The sequence below is a fragment of the Hypanus sabinus genome, chromosome 3, assembly GCF_030144855.1.
Source record: "Hypanus sabinus isolate sHypSab1 chromosome 3, sHypSab1.hap1, whole genome shotgun sequence".
Classification (NCBI taxonomy): Eukaryota; Metazoa; Chordata; class Chondrichthyes; order Myliobatiformes; family Dasyatidae; genus Hypanus; species Hypanus sabinus.
In genome coordinates this window covers 56,189,139-56,211,496 of record NC_082708.1, presented here as the reverse complement: position 1 = coordinate 56,211,496, position 22,358 = coordinate 56,189,139, and the positions used below count along the sequence as shown (strand labels likewise).

Sequence of the window (22,358 nt, the reverse complement as noted above, 5' to 3'; positions counted from 1 at the left end):
GTTCTCCATACGCTTGAGCACTTCTTAACTTGTGAGGAATCTCTCATGAAAGCTCTCTGTATTAGAAGCAAAACATCTAGTAATACACCAAATCATGGGAACATATTGTTTGTATAGAAGCCTTGAAACAAACAAATAGACCTTCTCCTGCCACTCTTGTAAAAAATGTCCAAAACCACCAGTTGTTTAGAGTAATGCAGCATGGATACAGTCCTTTCATCCCAACATGTCCATACTGACCACAGTGCCCACCCACCTCCCAGATTCCTGAGTTTGGCCCATATCTATTTAAATCTTCCTGCTCCATGTACCTATTCAAGTGCTTCTGAAATGATAATATTGATAGTATTGCCACAATCACTTCCTCAGCTGGCTGATACCATATAATCACCACTCTCTGGGTAGAAAAAATTGCCTCTCAGGTTATAAAAACATAACACATAGAAATCTACAGCACATTACAGACCCTTTGGCCCACAATGTTGTGCTGACCATGCAATCTTCTCTTGGAACTGCCTAGAGTTTCCCTATGGCATAGCCCTCTATTTTTCTAAGCTCCAGGTACCTATCTGCGGGTCTCTTAAAAGACCCTATTGTATCCACTTCTACTACTGTAACAGGCAGTGTATTCCAAGTATCCACCACTCTCTGTGTGAAAGACTGACCTCAAACACCCTCCTGGTACCTACTTCCAAGCACCTTAAAACTATGCCCCTTTGTGTTAGCCATTTCAGCCCTGGGGAAAAAAAAACCTCTTGCTATCCACATGGTTGATGCCTCTCATCATTTTATACACCTCTATCAGATCACGTCTCATCCTCTGTCGTCCAAGGAGAAAAGGCCAAGTTCACTCAGCCTATTCTCATAAGGCATACTCCCCAATCCAGGCAACATCCTTGTAAATCTCCTCTGCACTCTCTCTATAGATTCCACATCCTTCATGTAGTGAGGTGACCAGAACTGAACACAGTGCTCCAAGTGGGGCCTAACTGAGGTCTTATATAGTTTTAACATTACCTCACGGCTCTTAAACTCAATCCCACAGTTGATGAAAGCCATCACACCACCGCCTTCTTAACAACACTGTCAACCTGTGCAGTGGTTTTGAGTGCCCTATGGACACAGATCCCAAGATCTAGCTGATCCTCCACACTGCCAAGAGTCTTACCATTAATATATTGTATTCTGTCTTCAAATTTGACCTACTAAAGGTTCCTTTTAAGTCTTTCCCCTCTCACCCTAGACCAGGGATTCCCAGCCTTTTTAATGCCATGGACCAATGCCATTAAGCAAGAGGTCCATGGACCCCAGGTTGGGAACCCCTGCCCTTTATTTATAGGATTAGAAAAATAACTGACCAGCAATTAAGTAATGACAACTTAAGGCTGAAGAGTATCCAGACTTTCAAGGGTAAAAGAAGGCAAGAGCAGGAGCACCAGACTTCAATTTGACAGTTCCAATTTTGGTTTTGCACTCTCAATTACCCAACATTAGATTCCTACTCTGTTTACTTCTGGCAGGAATTCACTACACCTGTGCCTATGCTTCTGCCAGTAAGTGCATATCACCCCCACAGGTGTGTGCATCACAGGTGCCATTTTGGAGGTCTAGCTGGAAGCACAGCATGGGCACCAAGAATTCAGGTTTTGTGCCCAAAGCAGCAGAGTGGATGTGTCGCTTCAACTTGTGTCTCAAATTTTACCATGAATGTGCTGCAGCCTTTTAAATTCCTGGACTGAATTTTTATATGGTAAAGTTGTATCCTTAAAGTCCATCTTTTGAGATAACTTTGCCTTCTACTAGGCATACTTGTAAATACAACCTTTATGAAATAATAAAACCACGAACAAGTCAAGACTAGTTGTTAAGTGCAACTTTAAGTACATAAGTATATTATATTGTGTGCTGATGATTAAATTCCTGCCACCAGCTTCAGAGCCGGAAAGGTTTACGTGTGATAATTATTGTCTGATTCTTTTCCTATTTTCACATTTAGATTCATGGCCTTTCGAAAGCTGGTCCAGCTATCATTTTGCTTCTGCTTCCTGCAAAGTGTATTAGTAACCACTAGGGGGAAGGAGACTGCTAGTCCTCTCAACTACTACACCATAGAGATTGACGAGGGAGAGGACACAGCCAGGGACGTGGCTAAAAGGAATGGCTTAGACTACATTCTACCGGTCAGTGCAACTGTTTTAAATATTGTATAGCACTTAAATATATTTTAAATGAAATTTTCAATGCTCTTGTGATATTTATTTGCATAAAGCAATGTATTTCCTACAGCCAGAGTCACTGCTGTTAAAAGTATCATTGAGGATAAAGAATGATACTTCCACTGTTCAGGCTATTAAACAAAAATAGTGAATTGCAAGTTGTCAGATAATTTTTGCATGCCTTCATTTTTCTTTGACCTAACACACTATATTTCAATAATTTAATTAATATCCTTGAAAAATATTTTTTTTCTTCTTAATTGAATGTGCATGGAGTTTGAGATTAATTCCTATTAAAAAAAGAGGATAGCTATGAAGCCAGTTTTGTTAATCCCCATGAAGATGAATGCAAGGTGTTCCTTTTAGTGATTGGAGAGACGGTGGCAACTATTGAGATGCAGCACTTCATGCTTTATATTTCCAAAGCACAGTTCCTCAATACAGTGAAACAGCTGCCTCATTTATTTTCTGCCCTATTATTTTAAGAAGTCGAAACAATGAATGAGAAAAGGTGAAACATGCATATTGAATGTGTTTGCTGCTTTGATTTCTTTTGCATTTTTGCTAAATAGTGAATGCACAAGCATATGAGATGTGTTTTTATATAAGTTACCTTTTGCCATTTCCTCTATTTTATATTTTCCCTTTGTATGGACAATATTAGGAATCTCAAAGAATATTAGTTTTGGAAATAAAGGTTTAAAATCATGTGAACAACCAAATATCAACCCGATATAAATAGAGACATTTTAGGCATTTTATGATTCAGGCTTAAATTACTTAGCCTATTTTGCATGTAGAGAACAGATAATATAAAATGACTTACTATGTGTTTTTATTTTTTATTTAAGGCAAAAGATGCCATACATAGTTAACCTTCTTGGACATTGCAAGTTCAACCTGTGTTGGTTATTTGACTGAGCTTGTCATTTCTGCTCCCAGAAGGTTAACATGCTAAAAAAAATCTCGCTGCAAGCTGGTAGGAATGACTCTTTGTGTTGCTAATTATCCCACTGCATAATTATTAATATCATGAGTGGGAACAGGAAACAAGCAGACACCAAATAGTTGAGAATCCTATGATTCTGGCAGGAAGCTAGCCTGCATTAATAAAATGTGCCTGTGCCATTATCACAGTAGATAGAAGTGTTCCTTGTTAAGGATCATTTATTAACTGAGATCATCTTTTAGTTTGCCTTGGGGTAATGACTAATGTCAATGGCAAATTTCACAGTTGTCTAGAGAAATGAATTAAATTTACAATAAAAAGCCCTTTGGCTTGTTGTACATGTTCATTTATTGGAGTAGTTGAACTAGAAGAACAGTAAGGCAACCAAGAACATGGGCTTAATTTTTGTTATGTATAATAGCGACCTTTCAGCTCTCTATTGGAAGTTACATATTATGAGCCAGAGAATGGAATTTGAAGCATGAGCTATTAGTGGCTTCAGGTGAGGAGACCCAGAGAAATGTAGAATGCTGTTCTTTGGTAATGTGTTCTGTGGCAAGTGTTGCAGCTCTGAAGCAACAGGACTCTTGATTCTTATTAAATCATACCACGAACTCTGATTTAATTTTATTAAAATCTAAAAACACTCGAATGATCTGGAGTAAAACACAGATCAGTTGTATATTTGAGGATAATGCAGAATTTAGCTAATCAAGCAATATGTTTTGAAAAATTATCATGTTACAAATTCTGATAAAACAACTGTTTGAAAATCTTTGCTGAAGTTATTCCTTAAAGAAGTTTAATTTTCTGAAGCATGCAGTTGTATAGACAGTAAAAGCAGAATAAGTGAATACATTTTCACAACTCTATTTCACTTCATTACCAAATACTATTGCATTTATTTTGAAACGCATTTAGTTTCTCATTCGTTTTTTAATGATTACAATGACTAGCTGCCAGAAGTATAGTTTAGATACCTGGATTTAGTCACACATTCTACAGTAATTCTGAATGAACAATACACAAAACAGTCTGAGGGTTTAATTGGATGGTACTTAGATCATGCAATATGATCCCCTTTTGATCAGAAATACACACAATTTGTTCTGCAATCTCAGATATGACTTCAGCAACCAGCGTCCAGAAAACTTAGAAAACTTGTTTTTTTCATAACAAACATGCTCGAAATTATTCTATTGAAACTAGCTGGAAGTCATGGTTTATTCAAGCAGGCAGCTTGCTTCTCCTAGAGTTGCTACAAAGGCTTTGGTTGTGTGGCAGAGAGTGGCCCACTTCCCATAAATGGACTCCAGGATCAGTGATCCAGGCAAACAATGCAATTGGTATGGGGAGGAAGATTCAAATCAGACTCTAAAGGTCTTGGTACAAAGAAACAACATGATTATAGATCTCACATGGATGATCAAAATTTGTGAAAATATCATTAGATCCCATTAACCACCAAATGCACCATTAGCCTTATAAGCTGCTGCTATTGTCCAGCTATTAGCAATCTATGCCAGTAAGGACCCCAATATCTCATCTAAGCATCTTACATTATTTACTACTTCAGCAACCTGGCAATCATATCTATTTCTGCTAGCTATCCTACTATAGTAGAAACATCAGCAGACTCAGTGCATGTCCTAAATTAATAATAACAGGTTTCTTTCCTTTTGAAAGTGAAGACAGCACAACTGATACTGAAGTCCAGCAGGAGCCAGACCAATCTATTGGTTCACCTTGGTGAAGAACAAAATATGATGTTTTAATTGGGCTGCAGCATAGGAGGATTGTGGGTGATCCTTACCCATATTTAGTATTTCTTCTCAGATCCATTTCAAGTTATGTCAAGTTGAGTTTATTGACCCGTGTACAAGTCCATCTATGGTACAGGTGCAATGGAAAACCTATTTGCTGTGGCATCACAGATGCATTGGTTCAGACAACATACAGTGGCCACTTTATGAAGTAGCTCTTTTATTGAATAAAGTGGCAAATGGTGTATGTTTGTGGTCTTCTGTTGCTGTAGCCCATATTAAGGTTTGACACGTTGTGCATTCAAGAATGCTTTTCTGCGCACCACTATTGCAACACATGGTTATTTGAGTTACTGTCACCTTCCTGTCAGCTTGAACCAGTCTGGCCATTCTCTGCTGACCTCCTTCATTAATAAGACATTTTCCCCCACAGGATTGCTGTTCAATGGATGTTTTATTTTTCTTTCTCACACCATTCTCTGTAAATCTAGAGACTGTTGTGTGTGAAAATCTCACAAGATAAGCAGCTTCTGAGATACTCAAACCACCCCAGCTAGCAACAACAACATTTCTTTCCAATTCTGATGTTTGTTCAGAATAAAAACTGAAGCTCTTGACCACGTCTGCATGTTTTTATTGATTGGCTGGTTAGATATTTGTATTAATGAACAGATGTACAGGTGTACCTAACAAAGTGGCCACTGAGTGTACATTATACATAAATGATACAAGACAGTAAAGAGAGAGAGAAGAAAAAAGATTATGCAAAAACAAGACCTCGGTGCAAGGAAAAGACAGTTGGAGACAAATCCATGCAAGAGGTGGACCGTTGTGTGAAGTAGGTTTAGATTGTGCAGGCCAGTTCATGAATCAGATGGTTTTTGTAAATTAACTGTCCCTAAACCTGGTGATATGGGAATTGAGACTTCTGTACCTCTTGCCTGACAGTAGCAGGAAAGAGATCCAAATAGTGGAAATCCTTTACCTTCTTGAAGCTGTGCCTCCTTTAGATGCTGTCAATGATCGAGAAGGGAATGGGATTGTGCCCATGTTCCAATTCCTTCTGCTCCACATGATTCAGAAACCATGTCTCTCTACTTGGCAATAATAATTTTAGTGTACTGGACTTTAAGTGATGGCTGATTAATGTGCACAGTGAAAGAGTTGCTACATTGTCAGACCTGCCTGGAAGCTGATATAAAAATATCAATAAGAATATCATGCCTGGCTCCAAACTTCCACATGGCATTAGAGAGAACTTGGAGTATGTCGATCCCAGGAAGAACATATGAAGCACCACTGAGACACCAATGTCTCATCTTCTGTTTCAATGCAAGCAGAATATTTCCAAAAGAACTTTATATTTAGAAGACTTCAAGTTTGACAAATATCCATTACCATCATCATCATCATTATGTGCCATGTCATATGACGTGGGTGGTCATAATCTTCCATCTGTCTTTAATCTGAAAGCTCTTCAAAACTTTGTCTGTCCATTCCTTGATGTAACCCATGAATGGCATGCACCATCAACCATGACTTTTTCTTCCATCATTTTTTCCCACCACTGCAAGATGTTCGAGCTTCTCTTTGCTCAGTACATGTCCCAGAAATTCCAGCTGCCATATCCAGATTGATGATTTCAGTTATCTTCTTATTCCAGCTTTTTGTAACACTTCCTCATTTGTTACTCTGCCCGTTCATGATATTTCATCACTCTTCTCAAAAACCATGTTTCTGTAGCTTTGAGCCTTCCCTCATTTTGCTTTGGTATTGTTCAACAATTGCTTCCATATGTTAGTGTGGAATGAACATAGCACGATAACACCAAATATTGTACCCCTAGAAATTATGTTATTCTTTAGAATCCTGCTCAAATACTCAAACAAGCATTTAGCAATGCCAATCCTTCTTCTAATTTCAACACCACCCCTACTATCAGGTGTTGGCTTGCTCCCTAAGAGATTGAGCTTCCATGTTTGTTTTATTGTTTCATTGTCTACTTTCAGTTCCCATTTCTGTATTCCTTTCTTCTTTATGACAACAATACATTCTGTCTTCTTGCAGTTGATAGTCAATCCTCACTTTGCACTTTCTTCAATGACTTCATCTCATATTTCCTGAAGCTTCTCTTTCAAAATAGCTATCAGCACTGTGTTGTCTGTGTTTCATAAGTTGTTCAAATAGTATCCACCAGTTATCATGCCTAGAATACTGCTAATTTCTCTTAGAGTCTTCTTTGTATAAAGGCTGAATAGTTCGGGTGAGAAAATACAATTCTGTCTGACTCTCCTCTTAACCTGGACAAAATCACTTGTCTCATTTGCAAATCTGATTCCTGCTCTTTGTTATCAATACAAACTTCTGATGATTCTGATATCTTTCCCATCAACGTCTTAAGGGCCGAAGGAGTTTTATAAGCTTTTCATGTATCACCTCATCAAAAGCTTTGGTATAATCAATGAAACACAGGTATAGATCTTCCTGGGGCTCAATAGAATGCTCACAAATCATTCTAAGGACGAAGATCACGAATATTATTGGAACTTAACTCATTCAAGCCAGAGTTGAGAATTTCATCACCCCACTGATAATTGTAGTATGAGTGGTGGAAAGATGTTGGCCTGAGCCACTTGTTGAAGGATTCTCATGTATGACTTGTTCTTCAAGCCACACAATTGCCTAGAAATAGGATCTATTAGCACATGATTTTCATGCATATAACAGTTGCTTTGTACAAATTAGAGTGCACTGACAATCATTTCTGGGTCAATTTCTGACCACTGGGAAATTACCTTCAGCACTTCCCAGTACGAATCACCTTCGAGTGGCTGACATTTCCCTGACAGCTAATGATCCACAGGTTGTGAAGCATTTGCTTCTTCTGCTGTGGACAGAAAAATTGAAGCTTCTGGGAGAAACCTACAACCTTTGTTATTAACACAAAAAACAGGAGCACGTCATGCAGGATTTTGGAATGAGATGGCAATTTAAGGGTCAACACTGTCACATCGATCTCCTGCACATTGTACTTCTCAGGCTCCCTTTGCAGTTGGGAGCATCGTGTTCGATAATTCACTGCAGCTCTCTTTACTGATCACAGCTTGCTTTCTAGCTCACTTGTGAGCTTCACACTGCAGTCTCTGTCCTCTTGATCAACCCACACTTTACTAGGCACGGAATATGTCACTTCATTATATTGGGGAAGGTGGGGTGCCTTGGCAAAGATGAAAACACTGTAAACTCTGCACTTATCTTCTGATAGGAACCACAGGGGATCCACTTTTTGGTGTGAATGTACTGTATGTGCTGATACTATTGTGCTACTTTTCATTTACTTTTGCCCAGTTTTACTCATTGTTATTTTAAAGATTGAAGTTTGTACTGGTATAAACAAAAGTACATATTTTGCACAGCAGAAAGTAAAGAATTCCAAGATCTGCGCATATTGTTCTACTACATTTAAGACTATAAGACATAGGAGTGGAATTAGGCCATTCAGCCCATCTAGTCTGCTCCACCATTTGTTCATGGCTGATCCATTTCCCTCTTAACCCCCTTCGCCTATCTTTCACATCCTGACTTATCAAGATCTATTAATCTCTGTCTTAAATAGACCCAATGACCCGATTTTCACAACAGTCCATGGCAATGGATTCCACAGACTCACCACCCTCTGGCTAAAGAAATACTGATATCTCCATGCTAAGTGGACGTTCTTATATTCTGAGATTGTGTCCCTTGATCCTAGACACACCACTATTAAGAAATATCCTCTCCACATCCACTCTATCTAGGACTTTCAATATTCGATAGGTGTCAATGAGATCCCCTCTCATTCTTCCGAATTCCAGAGCCTACAGGCCCGGAGACTTCAAATGCTCCTTATAATAATAAGCCTTTCATTCCAAGAATCATATTTGTGAACCTCCTTTGAACCCTCTTCTATCTCAACACATCATTTCTTAGATAAAGGGCCTAAATTTGCTCACAATAATCCAAGTGCGGCCTCATCACAGCCTTGAAAAGCCTCAGCATTACATTCCTGTTCTAATACTCTAGTTCTCTCAAAATTAATACTAACATTTTATTTGCCTTCCTTTCCATGGACTCAACCAGCAGGTTAATCTTCAGGGAATCTTGCATGGGTATTCCCAAGTCCCTATGCAGCTCATATTTTTGAATTTTCTCCTGTTAACAGTTTTATTTCTTCTTCCAAAATGCATGATCATACATTTCATGATTCTGTATTCAATCTGGCTCTTCTTTGTCCATTCTCCTAATCTGTCCAAGCCTTTCTGCAGTCTCCTAACTTCCTCGACACTGACTGCCTCTTCATTTATCTTCATATTATCCACAAACTTGGTCACAAAGCCATCGATTCTATCATCCAACATTAAAAGAAGCGATGCAAACACATAGTCACTGGAGCACCACTAGTCACCGGCTGCTAATAAGAAAAGACCATTTCCTGGTCCCCCGTTACCAACTCTTCAGTGTTTTTTTCCAGTGGTCCAATATCTGCTCTCATCTCTCTTTTACTCTATATATATCTGAAACAACTTTTTGTTATCTCTTTGATATTACTAGCTAGCTTACCTTCATATTTCATTTTTTTGCTGCTCATTATGGCTCTCTAATTGGTTTCTGTCAATTTTTAAAAGCGTCCCAATCTTCTAACTTCCCATTAATTCATGCTGTATTATACGCCCTCTCCTTTGCTTTTATTTTGGCATTGCGTTCCCTTGTCAGCCACGGCTGTGTCATCCTACCTTCAGAATGCTACTTTTTCTTTGAGATGTATCTTTTCTGTGACTTCTGAATTTCTCCCAGAAACACCAGCCATTGCTGCTCTGCCATCAGCCCTGTTAGTATCTCCTTCCAATCAATTTTGGCTAGCTCCCCTCTCATGCCTCTGTAATTCCCTTTACTCCACTGTAATATACATTTAACTTGAGCTTCTCCCTCTCAGATAGCAGGATGAATTCTGTCATATTTTGATCACCCCCTCTTAAAGGTTCCTTACTGTAAGCACCCTAATCAAATCCTAATCAAAATCAAAATTCTAATCAAAAATGCCCACCACCCCACTCGGGATAGGGTTCCCCTTTTCCTCACTTACCACCCCACCAGCCTACAGGTCCATCGTATAATTCTCCGTAATTTCTGCCACCTTCAACGGGATCCCACTACCAAGCACATCTTTCCCTCCTCCCCCCTTTCTGCTTTCCGCACGGATCACTCCCTACTCGACTCCACTGTCCACTTGTCTCCCCCCCCCCCATCCCTTCTCACTGATCTCCCTCCTGGCACTTATCCTTGTAAGCGGAACAAGTGCTACACCTGCCCTTACACTTCCTCCCTCACCACCATTCAGGGCCCAAGACAGTCCTTCCAGGTGAGGCGACACTTCACCTGTGAGTCGGCTGGTGTGGTATACTGCGTCCGTTGCTCCCGATGTGGCCTTTTATATATTGGTGAGACCCGACGCAGACTGAGAGACAGTTTCGCTGAACACCTACAGTCAGTCCGCCAGAGGAAGCGGGATCTCTCTGTGGCCACACATTTTAATTCCACATCCCATTCCCATTCTGATATGTCTATCCATGGCCTCCTCTACTGTCAAAATGAATCCAAACTCAGGTTGCAGGAACAAAACCTTATATACCAGCTGGGTAGCCTCCAACCTGATGGCATGAACATTGACTTCTCTAACTTCCATTAATGCCCCTCCTCCCCTTCTTACCCCCATCCCTGACATATTTAGTAGTTTGCCTGTTCTCCATCTCCCTCTGGTTCTTCCCCCGCCTTTTCTTGCTCCCGAGGCCGCCCGTCCCATGATCCTTTCCCTTCTCCAGCTCTGTATCACTCTTGCCAATCACCTTTCCAGCTCTTAGCTTCATCCCACCCTTCAGGTCTTCTCCTATCATTTCGTATTTCGCCCTCCCCCCACTACTTTCAAATCTCTTACTATCTTTCCTTTCAGTTAGTCCTGACGAAGGGTCTCAGCCCGAAACGTCAACAGTGCTTCACCTTATAGATGCTGCCTGGCCTGTTGTGTTCCACCAGCATTTTGTGTATGTCGTTGTTTAAATTTCCAGCATCTACAGATTTCCTCGTGTTTGCTAATCAAATCCTGTTCATTACACAACACCCAATCCAAAATAGCTGATCTCATAGTGGGCTCAAACACAAGCTGCTCTAAAAAGCTATCTCATACAAACTCTCTGTCTTGGGATCCAAAATCAGCAACAACCTGATTTTCCCAATCAACCTGCAATTTGAAGTCCCCCATGATTATCATAACAATGCCCTTTTGATATGCAACTTGTATCTCGCTCTGTAGTTTGTAGACCTCATCCTGACTACTATTCAGAGGTCTTTATATAACTCTTATCTTTTTTCCCTTGCAATTCTTCAACTGTACCCAGAAAAATTCTATGTCATTTCTTTCTATGGAGTTGATATCAATTTTTACCAACAGAGCCACACCACGCCCTCTGCCTTCCTGCCTGTCCTATTGATACAATGTGTATACTGGATGTTAAGCTCCAACCCATAATCTTCTTTCAGCCATGAGTCAATGATGTCCACCTGTCAATCTCTAACCGTACTAAAAGATCATCTGCATTATTCCATATATTGCATTCAAATATAACACCTTCAGTCCTGTATTCATCACTCTTTTTGATATTGTCCTCCTGCAAGTTATCCCACTGACTGTAATTTTGCTCTATTAGTTGCCTATCCTCACTTTACAGGACAATCTCACTTCACACTGTCTCTGTTTGTATACCAACTGCCCCATCCTCAACTGTCTCACTCAGCCAAATTAGTTTAAACACTCCCCAACTGTTCTAACAAATCTGCCTACAAAGATATCGGTCAGCATCTGGTTCAGGTGTAACCCATCCCTTTTGTAGAGGTCATAGCTTCCCCAGAAGAGATCACAGTGGTCAAGAAATCTGAAACCCTGCCCCATGCACCAGTTCCTCATGGCACAGACAGCAATCCAGAGATTACTATCGTGGCGGTCCTGCTTTTCAGCTTTCTACCTTGCTCTCTAAATTCTCTCTTCAGGACCTCCTCCCTTTTCCTACCTATGTCATTGGTGCCAATATTTACTAAGACTTCTGGCTGCTAACTCTCCCCTTTTCAGATGCCATGGACCCGATCTGAGACATCCTTGATCCTGGCACCCGGGAGGCAACGTACCATCCAGTGTCTCTATTGCATCCACAGAATCTCGTATCTACTCTATGGAATCCCTTCTCACTAAAGGCACTAAACGTCAACAGAAGATGGTTAGATTCATTTTGGTAGTCACCTGTATGGAGTGACTGTTTCAAGCCACTTATCAGCTATGCACGAACATTGATTGGGTATTGATGCATACCATCTTGGATGTTTTCATTTTCTGAGGTGAGACATTTGGATTCAGACTTCTCTTTGCTGCCGTGTTATTAGTCCCTCCTTGACTGTTTGACTTTTTGGTGTTGTTTCTTTCTAACTCTAATCCCATTTCTCTACCTTCTGACCACCAAAAGGCTGTACGATTGCCAGGTTGTGAATGTTGCTGCTTTGAACTGAAGAGGTGAATGTGCAAAGTTGTCCAGACATAAGAAGCAGTAGAACAAGTAGCGGAAACACCACCTTGTCTCCATATAATACTGTAACTAGACGTGCTAATTGATGAGCATATATTCCTTGTCCCCATGTAGATCGACATAAGTTTGAATCTACAACTGATAATAGCAGCCACAACAGAGAAAAGCACACTGCTGCTTCCCAGGATTGAGCATTCATCATCATTGATTTGAGGTGAGGCAGAAAAGAAAGGGCCAGACCCCACCAAGGTCCTCGTCTACCTTGAAGTTTGAGTGCCACATCCCCAGAATTAGTAGGGAGAGGCTAGCAGTTTCTTGTATTATCGAGAACCCCATTGTCCTCAGACCTGCACACTTGCTCTGCCTACTGCTTTCCACTTGAGGAGGAGAAAAATTTGGCTTTACTGCAGTGGGGAACCTTTGTAGTCTTTCTATTGTAGCAATGTGCTGCAAATTGCAAGAGGTTATTAATCTTCTCAGCAAAAGCCTGGAAGTAGCTGGAGGCAGAGAAATTCATTGCAGTGGTGACTCTCACAGTTGCTAAGCAATGAAGTTCAGGCCCTGCCGTGCAGCTGCAGGTGTGACTGCAGCAGGTGGCAACTAACTGGGAAAAGCAGAGTCCTCTTGACATTGTTAAAACCAGTTTTGGTGGATTGGTGAATAAGAGGGACAGTTCTTATGAGTTCTCTTCTCAAACTCATTTTTCTTCTCAAATTTGGGTCTGGCCATCTCTAACTTCTCCTCCCTGCCATGGTGAGGACTTGGAATTTTACCCACAAAAGCCCTTATGTCTGGTTAAATCTATTCTGAGCCTAAATTAAATGCTCTTCTAAACCAAGCTTCAGAAATTCAAATAGTATTCACTAATCAAACCCCTAGCTAATCTGTTTGCCAACACAACTTCCAATCAATCAATCAATCAGTCACTCAATGAAAAAAATGAAGATTCCTTTAAGCAATACAGCTTCATGGGGAAAAACAAAGGAACGGAGAAAGTTTTTCTTGCTAAAGGCCAGATCCCCTACACCTGCTGAACATATAGAATTAGCTGAATCTTTGCTGGCAAGTTGGCGGGAGCCACATTAAATCAGCATTGCATGAGGATTGTTGTCAGGATATCTTAAGTATTTCTAGCATCAACAAGTGACACCCACACTGCCACCTTTCCCAAAATGGTGGATGGTGTAACTCTGTGCACCTGGTAAAACACAAAAAAAATCATGTCAAATTGGCAGCTGTAGTTTCACACTCTGTGTGGGTATCAGAAAAGTTTTACAGCAAAATTACCTGTTATGAGAGAAAAAAAAATTCAGGATTCTTCATCTGCCTTATTAATTTTCATTAACAGTTGGTCTGTGAATAGGGGAAATAGATTGACAGAATTTTAAGTATTAATTGATTGTATAATTCAGAAAAATCTGAGTTTGTGACCTGATTAAATATGTGAGTATGCCTGGATAAGAAATTCCACAAATGTGTATGAATGGGAAATTCATGATATATGGAATTTTATGCTTGGATTAAAACATTATTTGGATCAGGAATGAAGAAAAAAATTACAGTTAATGAGTGTAACCACAGCAATTATTCATTAGGGTTTTACTAATAAGATACAGCTATTGCTAATAGTTTTATGCACTGATGATGAAAATATATATTTTGATGTTTGAATAATTATTTTGTACAAGACTAATGTGAAATAATTTTCTATATGCAAGCTATTGATTTCACTTAAATAACCATTTTATTCACTTCATAATAAATAATTTGAAAAGGGTCACATCTTTGTCTGCCCAATTAGCTTAAAGGTCATTAAATTACTTTTCCTGTAACAAAAAAAATAAAACTCAAATTTAACAAGGTCAAAGTGCAAATTGGCTCTGAAATTTCACATATGCTAGTAGCTTTCACCTGATGCAATGTTGCCTCTGGTTATTTTCCCATCACCTTGTGCTGTTGTGTAAGATGTGGACAGAAGCTTTATGTGCAATTGATTATTTTATTCAATGGAGCATATTATTTAAAATACAAGAGCTGGTTTCATCGAAAAAATATCTAGAAATGTCACCGATAGTTTGCATTTTTGATTAAACCTGCTGTGTTTTATACTGTGAGGTACTGTGTGTGAAGCAGTTAATGAAGTTATAGGTGCTGAATTGTATCACTAGACAATATAATTAACAAAGTTAACTTCAAGCAAGTAACACATTTCAATTTAATACAAGTAGGAGAGAAGATGAAATAAATTTCTTTAACATTGTTTCTTATTATCTTTTAGAATTTAAATAAATAAATTTCATATGTTTAAAGCAGTATTTATTGTTTCTGAACAATAGACACCTGTTCACTAAATTTATATGTAGATGTCATGAGCTATTACTGACTGTTAGAATGATAGCTATTTTTGTAGCATTTGAATGCCAGATAGTTCTTTGATCTTAGATAATTCCAATAAACTGAAATACTAAAGAAATTTGAGTAGGTTTAAGCCCTCAAGCCTGTTCTGTCATTAGTTATGGCTGGTTTCTCAAACCCAAATGAAGAGATTACTCACCCAAAGTGTACATTACTACCAAGTGCCCTCATTAATTTGCATAAATAAAAAAATTAAGCCTGATTATAATTGATAAGTGATTATCCACAATTCTCTAGAGTGGCAAATTTCAGGGATTCACAATAGCTGATGAAATATCTCCTCAATCTTTAAAGTGACAAACCTCCATCCTAATGAGTTTCTCCAAATTTCCAGCTCCCCAGTGGAAGAAAGCAAATTCAGCCCTGCTAACCACCTGAATAGACAATGGGATCACCTTGCTTTCTCATAAACTTCAGGAAGCAGATCCATATTACTCAATCTTTCCTTGTAGGATATTCTTCCAACTTCAGGAATCAATCTGATTAAACTCTGTTCCTGGCTTTAAGTTAACTATATCCTGCCTTAGGTAGAGTACAGAGAATTCAGCTTCTCTTTGCCAACGTGACTGGATTTGTGGTCAGTTTGCTTTCTCTTCCTGTAGCCCCTGTTCTTGTTCATTTAGACAGTAAATACTTCAATACTATTGGGCATGGTCAAAGACTAGACCTTCTTCATTAATTTGTCTCCTCCAATCCCTGGGCACAGACACTTTCTGAAGTTTGGACTCCATTCAATTTCTTCCAGTGGAGAGTCCCTGATGTAGCTACTTTACGGCAGGTGTGATTGTGAGGCATCTCACTCTGCAGTCACCAACACAGACACACTGCAGTCACAGCAGTACCCTGCCTCGACAAGTTTTATGTCAGAGCTTTGCTCATTCTGCGCCTCTAGTTTTATGAAATAATGTGTTTATCCTTTTGAAAGCACTTATTTAATCATGTAATAGCAAGTTCATTCTGGCCTCAAAGTCAACTGCTGTCACAGAGATGTAAGCATCTCGCGTTGTTTCCTCACAGCTTGAGCAACCCAGCTCCAAACCTGATCTGACCTACATGTCCGGAGTTCCCATATTCTCCGTGTCTGCTATTCCTCTGAGATGCTTTGTTTTTTTTCCATGTGCCAAAGGTTTGCTGGTCAGTAGCTTGCTTGGTCACTGTAAATTACCCCTGGGTGGCAGAAATATTGGTGAAGTAGGGGGTGGTGGTTCCTGGGAAAGCTGTGGGCAGAAAAGACAGTTTCAGTCCTCTATGTCTATGAAGACCTTAGCTTACGGAGTAAATAAAATAGGATGATTCACCAACAAACCAGCTGTCCAGGGTTAACACTCCTTAAATTCATTATTTATTTTACTGATTTCCATTCTATAGTGCTCCTCCTCTGATTCAAATCCCAGAGCTCCTAATTTTTATCCTGGAGCTATTCCTCCAACCCAAGCCTCACAGCTCTTCCTTCCAACTCCCACTTTTATATCCTGATGCACCTCCCTAATTCTTACCTACAGATTCAGGAGTGATATCTGTGAACAGGAAATTTGTAAATGTGTCTCTTTTTTCCTTAAAAGGAGCATATGTTGAAACCAGTTACTGGAGACTGGTCTGTTTAACCTCAGGGGTGGAGAAAGAATAATTAACAACAGAATTAGATGTCACTTGGACAGGATGTGGATTGATTAGAGAAAGATAGCAAAGGTTCATTAATAGCAAATCGTTTCTAACAACAGGCTGTTCCCAGGTAACAGACAGGTTGTTTTTACAAATGTCCACACATTGATTTTGTCTGAAAGTGAGAAAATTGACAAGAATGTTTGTTATGACCCAAGTGCCGAGAGAGAGGGGGGGGGGGAGAGGGAGGGAGGGAGGGGGAGAGAGAGGGAGAGATAGAGAGAAAGAGAGATTTTAAAGCAAGAAGACTGAAGCAAGGAGGGAGGAAGTCTCCATCTTGAGCTGGAATACTTGGAACACTGGGTGCATCTTCATTGATGATGGTAGGCGGAATCTGCATGAGATCTTGTTGATACTCTTCTCCACTATAATTGGTCCCACGTGGCACTTGGCCAACCTGTGGCTCATGACTTTCAAAGCAAGATCCCTGGATGGGAGCTGAACTTCCTCCTCTGGCCTGAGAGGCCTCACCTGTCAACAGAGCCAATCAACCTGGCGGATCTGTTGTTTCTGAGCACGCAGCAGAGAAGCCCTGGCTTGTCTCCACATGTGCTTGTAGTGTAGCAATGGTACTGAGGCTCCTGATGAAGCAGAAAAGAATGTTTGCAAACGTCATGAAGCTCCACATCTCTTTGACCTTAGAAGTTTTGGGCCACTCTGTGACTGCCTGAACTTTACATGGGTTCATTTGAACACTGGAAGGGGTGAACACATAGCCCAAAAACAACAGCTGTTCCTTGTGGAACTCATACTTCTTTGGCTTGGCATAAAGGTTACTCTCAAAGAGCCATCTGAGCACCATCCAGACCTGATATACATGTTCCTGGTGAGAGCAGGGATACATCACAATGTCATCCAAATACACAGAAGCAAACTGATTCAAAATGTCCCTGAGCTCATCATTGACCAGTGCTTTAAAAACTGCAGGGACATTGGTTAAAAGGCAACAGGTGTACTCATAGTGGCCAATGGAGTGTTGAAGGCTATCTTCCACTACTCCCCTTATCGGATACAAAAGCATTATGCAGATCTACCTTGAAAATGTGGTTGCTGTCTGAAGATGTTCGATTGCAGAGGCAATTAGGGGAAGAGGGTAATCGTTCTTCACTTTGATGTTATTGAGGGGCAGACAATCAATTTAGGGACAGAGCTTTCCATCCTTCTTGCTCACAAAAAAGAAGCCCACCTCCTGCTGGCGAGGTTGACAGATGGATAGATCCTAAGGCCAATGGCTCCTTGATGTACTCTTCCATGGCCACCATTTCAGAATGAGAAAGGGGAAAGAGCCAACCCCAGGGTGGAATATTAAAGGGTAACAGGTCAATGGTGCATTCATATGGCCAACGTGGAGGCATTGAGGTGGCCTTCTTGCTTCTGAAGACTTCAAGAAGATCAACATACACCAGGCAGTTCGACAATAGCAGTTGACAGCCATTGGATGGTGTGTCATGGACAGGGGCTTGAGCTGTATACAGACAGGCGGACAGGCATGCCTTGGGGTGCTTTTAGGGACTAATCAATCCTTGGGTTTTCCAAACACAAACGAGAAAATCTGCAGATGCTGGAAATCCCACCGAAGGGTTTCAGCCTGAAATGTCAACTATACTCTCTTCCTGTATGCTACCTGGCCTGCTGAGTTCCTCCAGCATTTTTGTGTGTTTTAATCCTTGGGTGTTGTTGAGATAACCGGGGAAGATCAAGCATCAGCCACAGTTCAGGCAAATCAACCAGACAGAACAGGAGCTGTTCCCTATAGTTTTCTTATAGCCCAGGTTGGAGGGGTTCTGTAGAAAGATATATCTCGCTGCTGCTCAGATGTCCATCCAGGGTCTTGGCAGCAATATCTTCTCTCGATTTATGAGTCAGAACTCCCTATCTGTATGCCAGAAAGATATCCATGAGGTTCCCAATTGAATAAATGTCTGAAGCTCATGGGTCTGAGACCCCTCCATGACAGGCAAGCTGGGGGCATTACATTATTAGGGGAAGATGCTTGCAGGGAGTATCAATCTGTTAGAAGTCCCCTTCCCGCTGACGGATTTCCTCTTTTACTGAGTGCTTGGGACTAGAAGCCCGGAAGTGTCCTGGATTGCCACAATAGAGTTAGGAACCTGCTCTCCTGTGCCAAGCTCATTCCTCCATGGATTGTGTAGTGAGGGAGGGTACAGGAAAATGCTGATCTAAGGAGAAGGTGGCTAGAGGCATTTTTTTCTCTGTGCCACTCAGTTGCCCAGTTGTCAGTTCAAATGGCCATATTAAGTATGTCATCCATGTTGTCACGATCATCATGCACTGTGATCTCATGCCGGACCCCTACACTCAGTCCCCACTGTAAGGCAGTGATTAGGGATCTCTCATTCTATCCTGTCCTCACAACAATCACGTGGAACTTTACTGCATAGTCCCTCGCTGGCCCTCTATCTTAGCACAGGAGCAGGAGTCGCCAGGCTCCCCACCCCATACTGAGATCGAAAACTCTCTTGAATTTGACAACAAATTGCTGAATGACTGGGCTCTGGAGGAACCTTGTTCCTGTGGAGTGTTGAACAGGCTGAGTGAAAGTCCACTGAAGAGATTCATCATATATGCCAGTTTATGCACATCATCATCGAACCAACCAGGCTGGGCTTGGAAAGTCACCTCACACTGGGTAACAAAATTCCTGCAGCCATTGGTGTCATCAGCGTGTCTGCCTGGCAGAGGAAAACTTGGCTCTGGTTCAAATGGTTCAAATGCGGTTATGGGAGTTGGGTCATTGCTGTGGCTGATGAAAAGGGGGATCTGGGAAATTCTGAGAGTGGGAATGACATGGCTAATGGCTGCTGAGGTGTGTTTGCAAGAGTGGTAGTGGCTGTCACCTGCTTTTGGCTGTTGGTAGTAGGCTGCTGAACCACAATTGCGACAGCAGTAGTTGCTACCACCTGATTCCACCTGCCTGTGGTGAGTTGCCCAACCGTTGCCGCAAGAGCTGACATGCGTTCTTCCACCTGGGACTGAGCTTGCCACTCTGAAAGTAGCTGTCACATTGTCCAACCCAGCTCCTACCTATTTTATTTTCTCCCCCAAGAACTTCCTCTAAACTGGGCTTTGCTGACAAGAATGGGTGTTAGGGCTCAAATGGAGGGAGGAGGAGAGGGAGAGGGGGAGGGGGACTGAAGCTGATCAAGAGTTCACTGAATTTTAATAAGAACAGTGCAGAATTAAAAATAAAACAATAAACACTAGGCCAACAGGTCTGATAACTATAATTTTCAAACTAGTGCTAATGCTGATCCAGCAGCTCAGCAGTAGTAGCTTAATATTAAATAATTACCGCTCTTTAACACTGTCAGTATAAATAGAAGTCTTCTTTCCTAGAACCAGGCCAACAATAAGCTGGGAGTGTTGATGTTGCTCTGTCTTTGGTCAAGTCTTGACAAGACTGAAATGAGAGGAAGGGAGTTAAATACCTCTACAATGAAACACTAATTGTCTAGAATGGGCATATTCACGAGTGTGATTGGTGAATCCCTTTTGCAGCCTGCTTGATAGGACACGCAGACCCCAGAGGAGAGCCTGCAGTTGTGATAAAAATACAAAATAATTACTTCATATGGTAAAGATGCCTTATACAGTATTGTAATATTGTATGAGATATGGTTACCAATCCAAATATTGTAATGAGTGACAACTAAAGACCATAAGACTGATAAGAAAGTACAATTAATAAAAGCGGAAGAAGAGAGGAAACTATGTGCTTCTGTCATTTGTAGGAACAAAAGTATGCTTATGCATCAGATTTTTGAAGGAAATAATATTATGGGAGTTTGGACAAATGTAGGCCTTCGTAACATATAAACTTGACATGACTTTTGATGGGGTATTTAGGGGTCTCAGACACAGTTTCAAAATTTGCTGGTAAGAAAATGTAGAGGTCAGTGGAAGTGGGCACATAAGGGGACAGATGCAACTTGTTGCTGTGATATGTGAAGGGTTACTCTTTGGTTAGATGAATAAGAAGAGCAAGCTAAAGTATGTCATTCTAAAATGAAGACTACAGACCCAGTGCTATATGTGCATGACTCTTTGAAAGTGGCACTGTAGGTTGAGAAAGTGACTTCTTAAACATATTGCGATGCTCTGAGTACTGGAGCAAAAAGTAATAATAATCAAACGTTGGTTTGACTTAAAGAACATTTTATCCACTTCTGGGTGGCATTCTATAGAGAAGGTGTAAGACATGAAGAGAGTGGGGAGGAGATTTACAAAATGATTCCAGCTTTGAAGGACTTCAGCTTATGTGAATAAGCTGGTATTGTTCTCCTTGGAATGGAAGAGATTGCAAAGGGGTTTCAATGCATCTTGACTTCAGATCTTACTGACAATTACATTAAATTACCTGCAAATAACTTAGCTCAGCACGCAAGCCTCTTCAACTGTAAAATGTCAAGCAATACAATTCTTAAAATTAGTCCCAGGATAAGAAATTCTCAAATTCCATGAACAGGTGAAGTCCTGAGTTAGTTATCATGGCATTGTTATTGCTGTTGATTTTTATTTGCACAGGTTGGTATATAACATCTAATTCTTTTATGAAACCAGCCATTAACCAGTCCTGAGAAGCCTCAATAGAATCCAGAAGGAATAGGAACAGAAAGCACAAGGACACATTGATCACATTGGAGTCTCACTGCCACCTATTTTGCTTTCAGCTGTAATTTGTGAAGTTATCAGTTTTGAATTATTAAAGAGTTTTAGATATAAATAATTCACTAATCAACAAATAAAGTGACAGCCCATTAATCAGTCTGTGTACTTGTACGTCAACGTTGCACTGTTGTCTGGGTCACAGTACTGGTCCCACTGAGGTCTGCACATTTCTCTTGCTTTTCAAAGCTCCCATTTGGGGAAAAGGTACTGCTAATTTATTTTAGTGCTTGGTTTGTGGAGTGGACAACCTTAAAATGAGTAGAATTTCTATTTTTCTGTGAAAATGAGAACATTTCACATGAGCTTGTCTTTGTTCACTTTCCCCCAATCCACGCAGAATTTCACTTCATATCTTTGGTAAAGGGCAGCCTATCCAAATGAGCTTGGATAGGGTTAGTGTCCATTATGTTGGATTCAGTGCTGACATTTATTTTAAAGTTATGCTGGAGACAAACCAGATTAGTAATTCAGAGCCCTGAACTAACAATTCAGAAATAAGAGATCACACCAACACCATGACAACTATAGAACTTCATTTCAGTTAATAAGTTAGCATTAAACTGGTAATAAATAATAATATGGTAAACATATCTATATGTTTGTTCCTTCCGTGTCTTTGAAGTGGCCTAGCAAACGCTTTTGTTCAGGGAATTAAGAATAAATGCCAGCATTTTACAAAATCACACAGATACTTAAAAGGATTAAAAATTTGAAAGGTAAAAGTATTTGGTGGGATGGTATTGATTTTGAATTATGATTTCACAGAGAAACAAAAGCCAGTTAATATGCCTGGTCTGGTCATTATCTTCAAATGATGGCCTTTAGTTTTGCTCCTCCACACAGAAGAAAAGATGTTTGTTTTCTGATCATCTTGTTAATGACTCCTATCAGTCCACCCTGCTCCCCTTTTCTTTTCAAGATAAATTATCCATCTGTGGATCTCCTCCTATTACTGGATGTATAATCTTGCAACCATGAAGCTATTTTTGTGGAAATTTTTTTTTTGCATCCTCTTTTATAATACTTGGAGCAGGTTTACTCACAACACTTTAATTCT

At 40.3% G+C, this 22,358-nt stretch overlaps 1 protein-coding gene across 1 annotated transcript in view; it reads left to right on the top strand.

Moving 5' to 3' along the window:
* The window catches only part of LOC132390902 (PC3-like endoprotease variant B), a 786,805-nt gene that overhangs the window by 80,327 nt on the left and 684,120 nt on the right, over nt 1–22,358 (top strand). The window contains exon 2 of the mRNA XM_059963438.1: nt 1,997–2,180. Coding sequence (XP_059819421.1) covers nt 2,001–2,180 — 180 coding nt within the window. The 5' untranslated portion in view covers nt 1,997–2,000. The remainder of the gene's footprint in view (nt 1–1,996; nt 2,181–22,358) is intronic.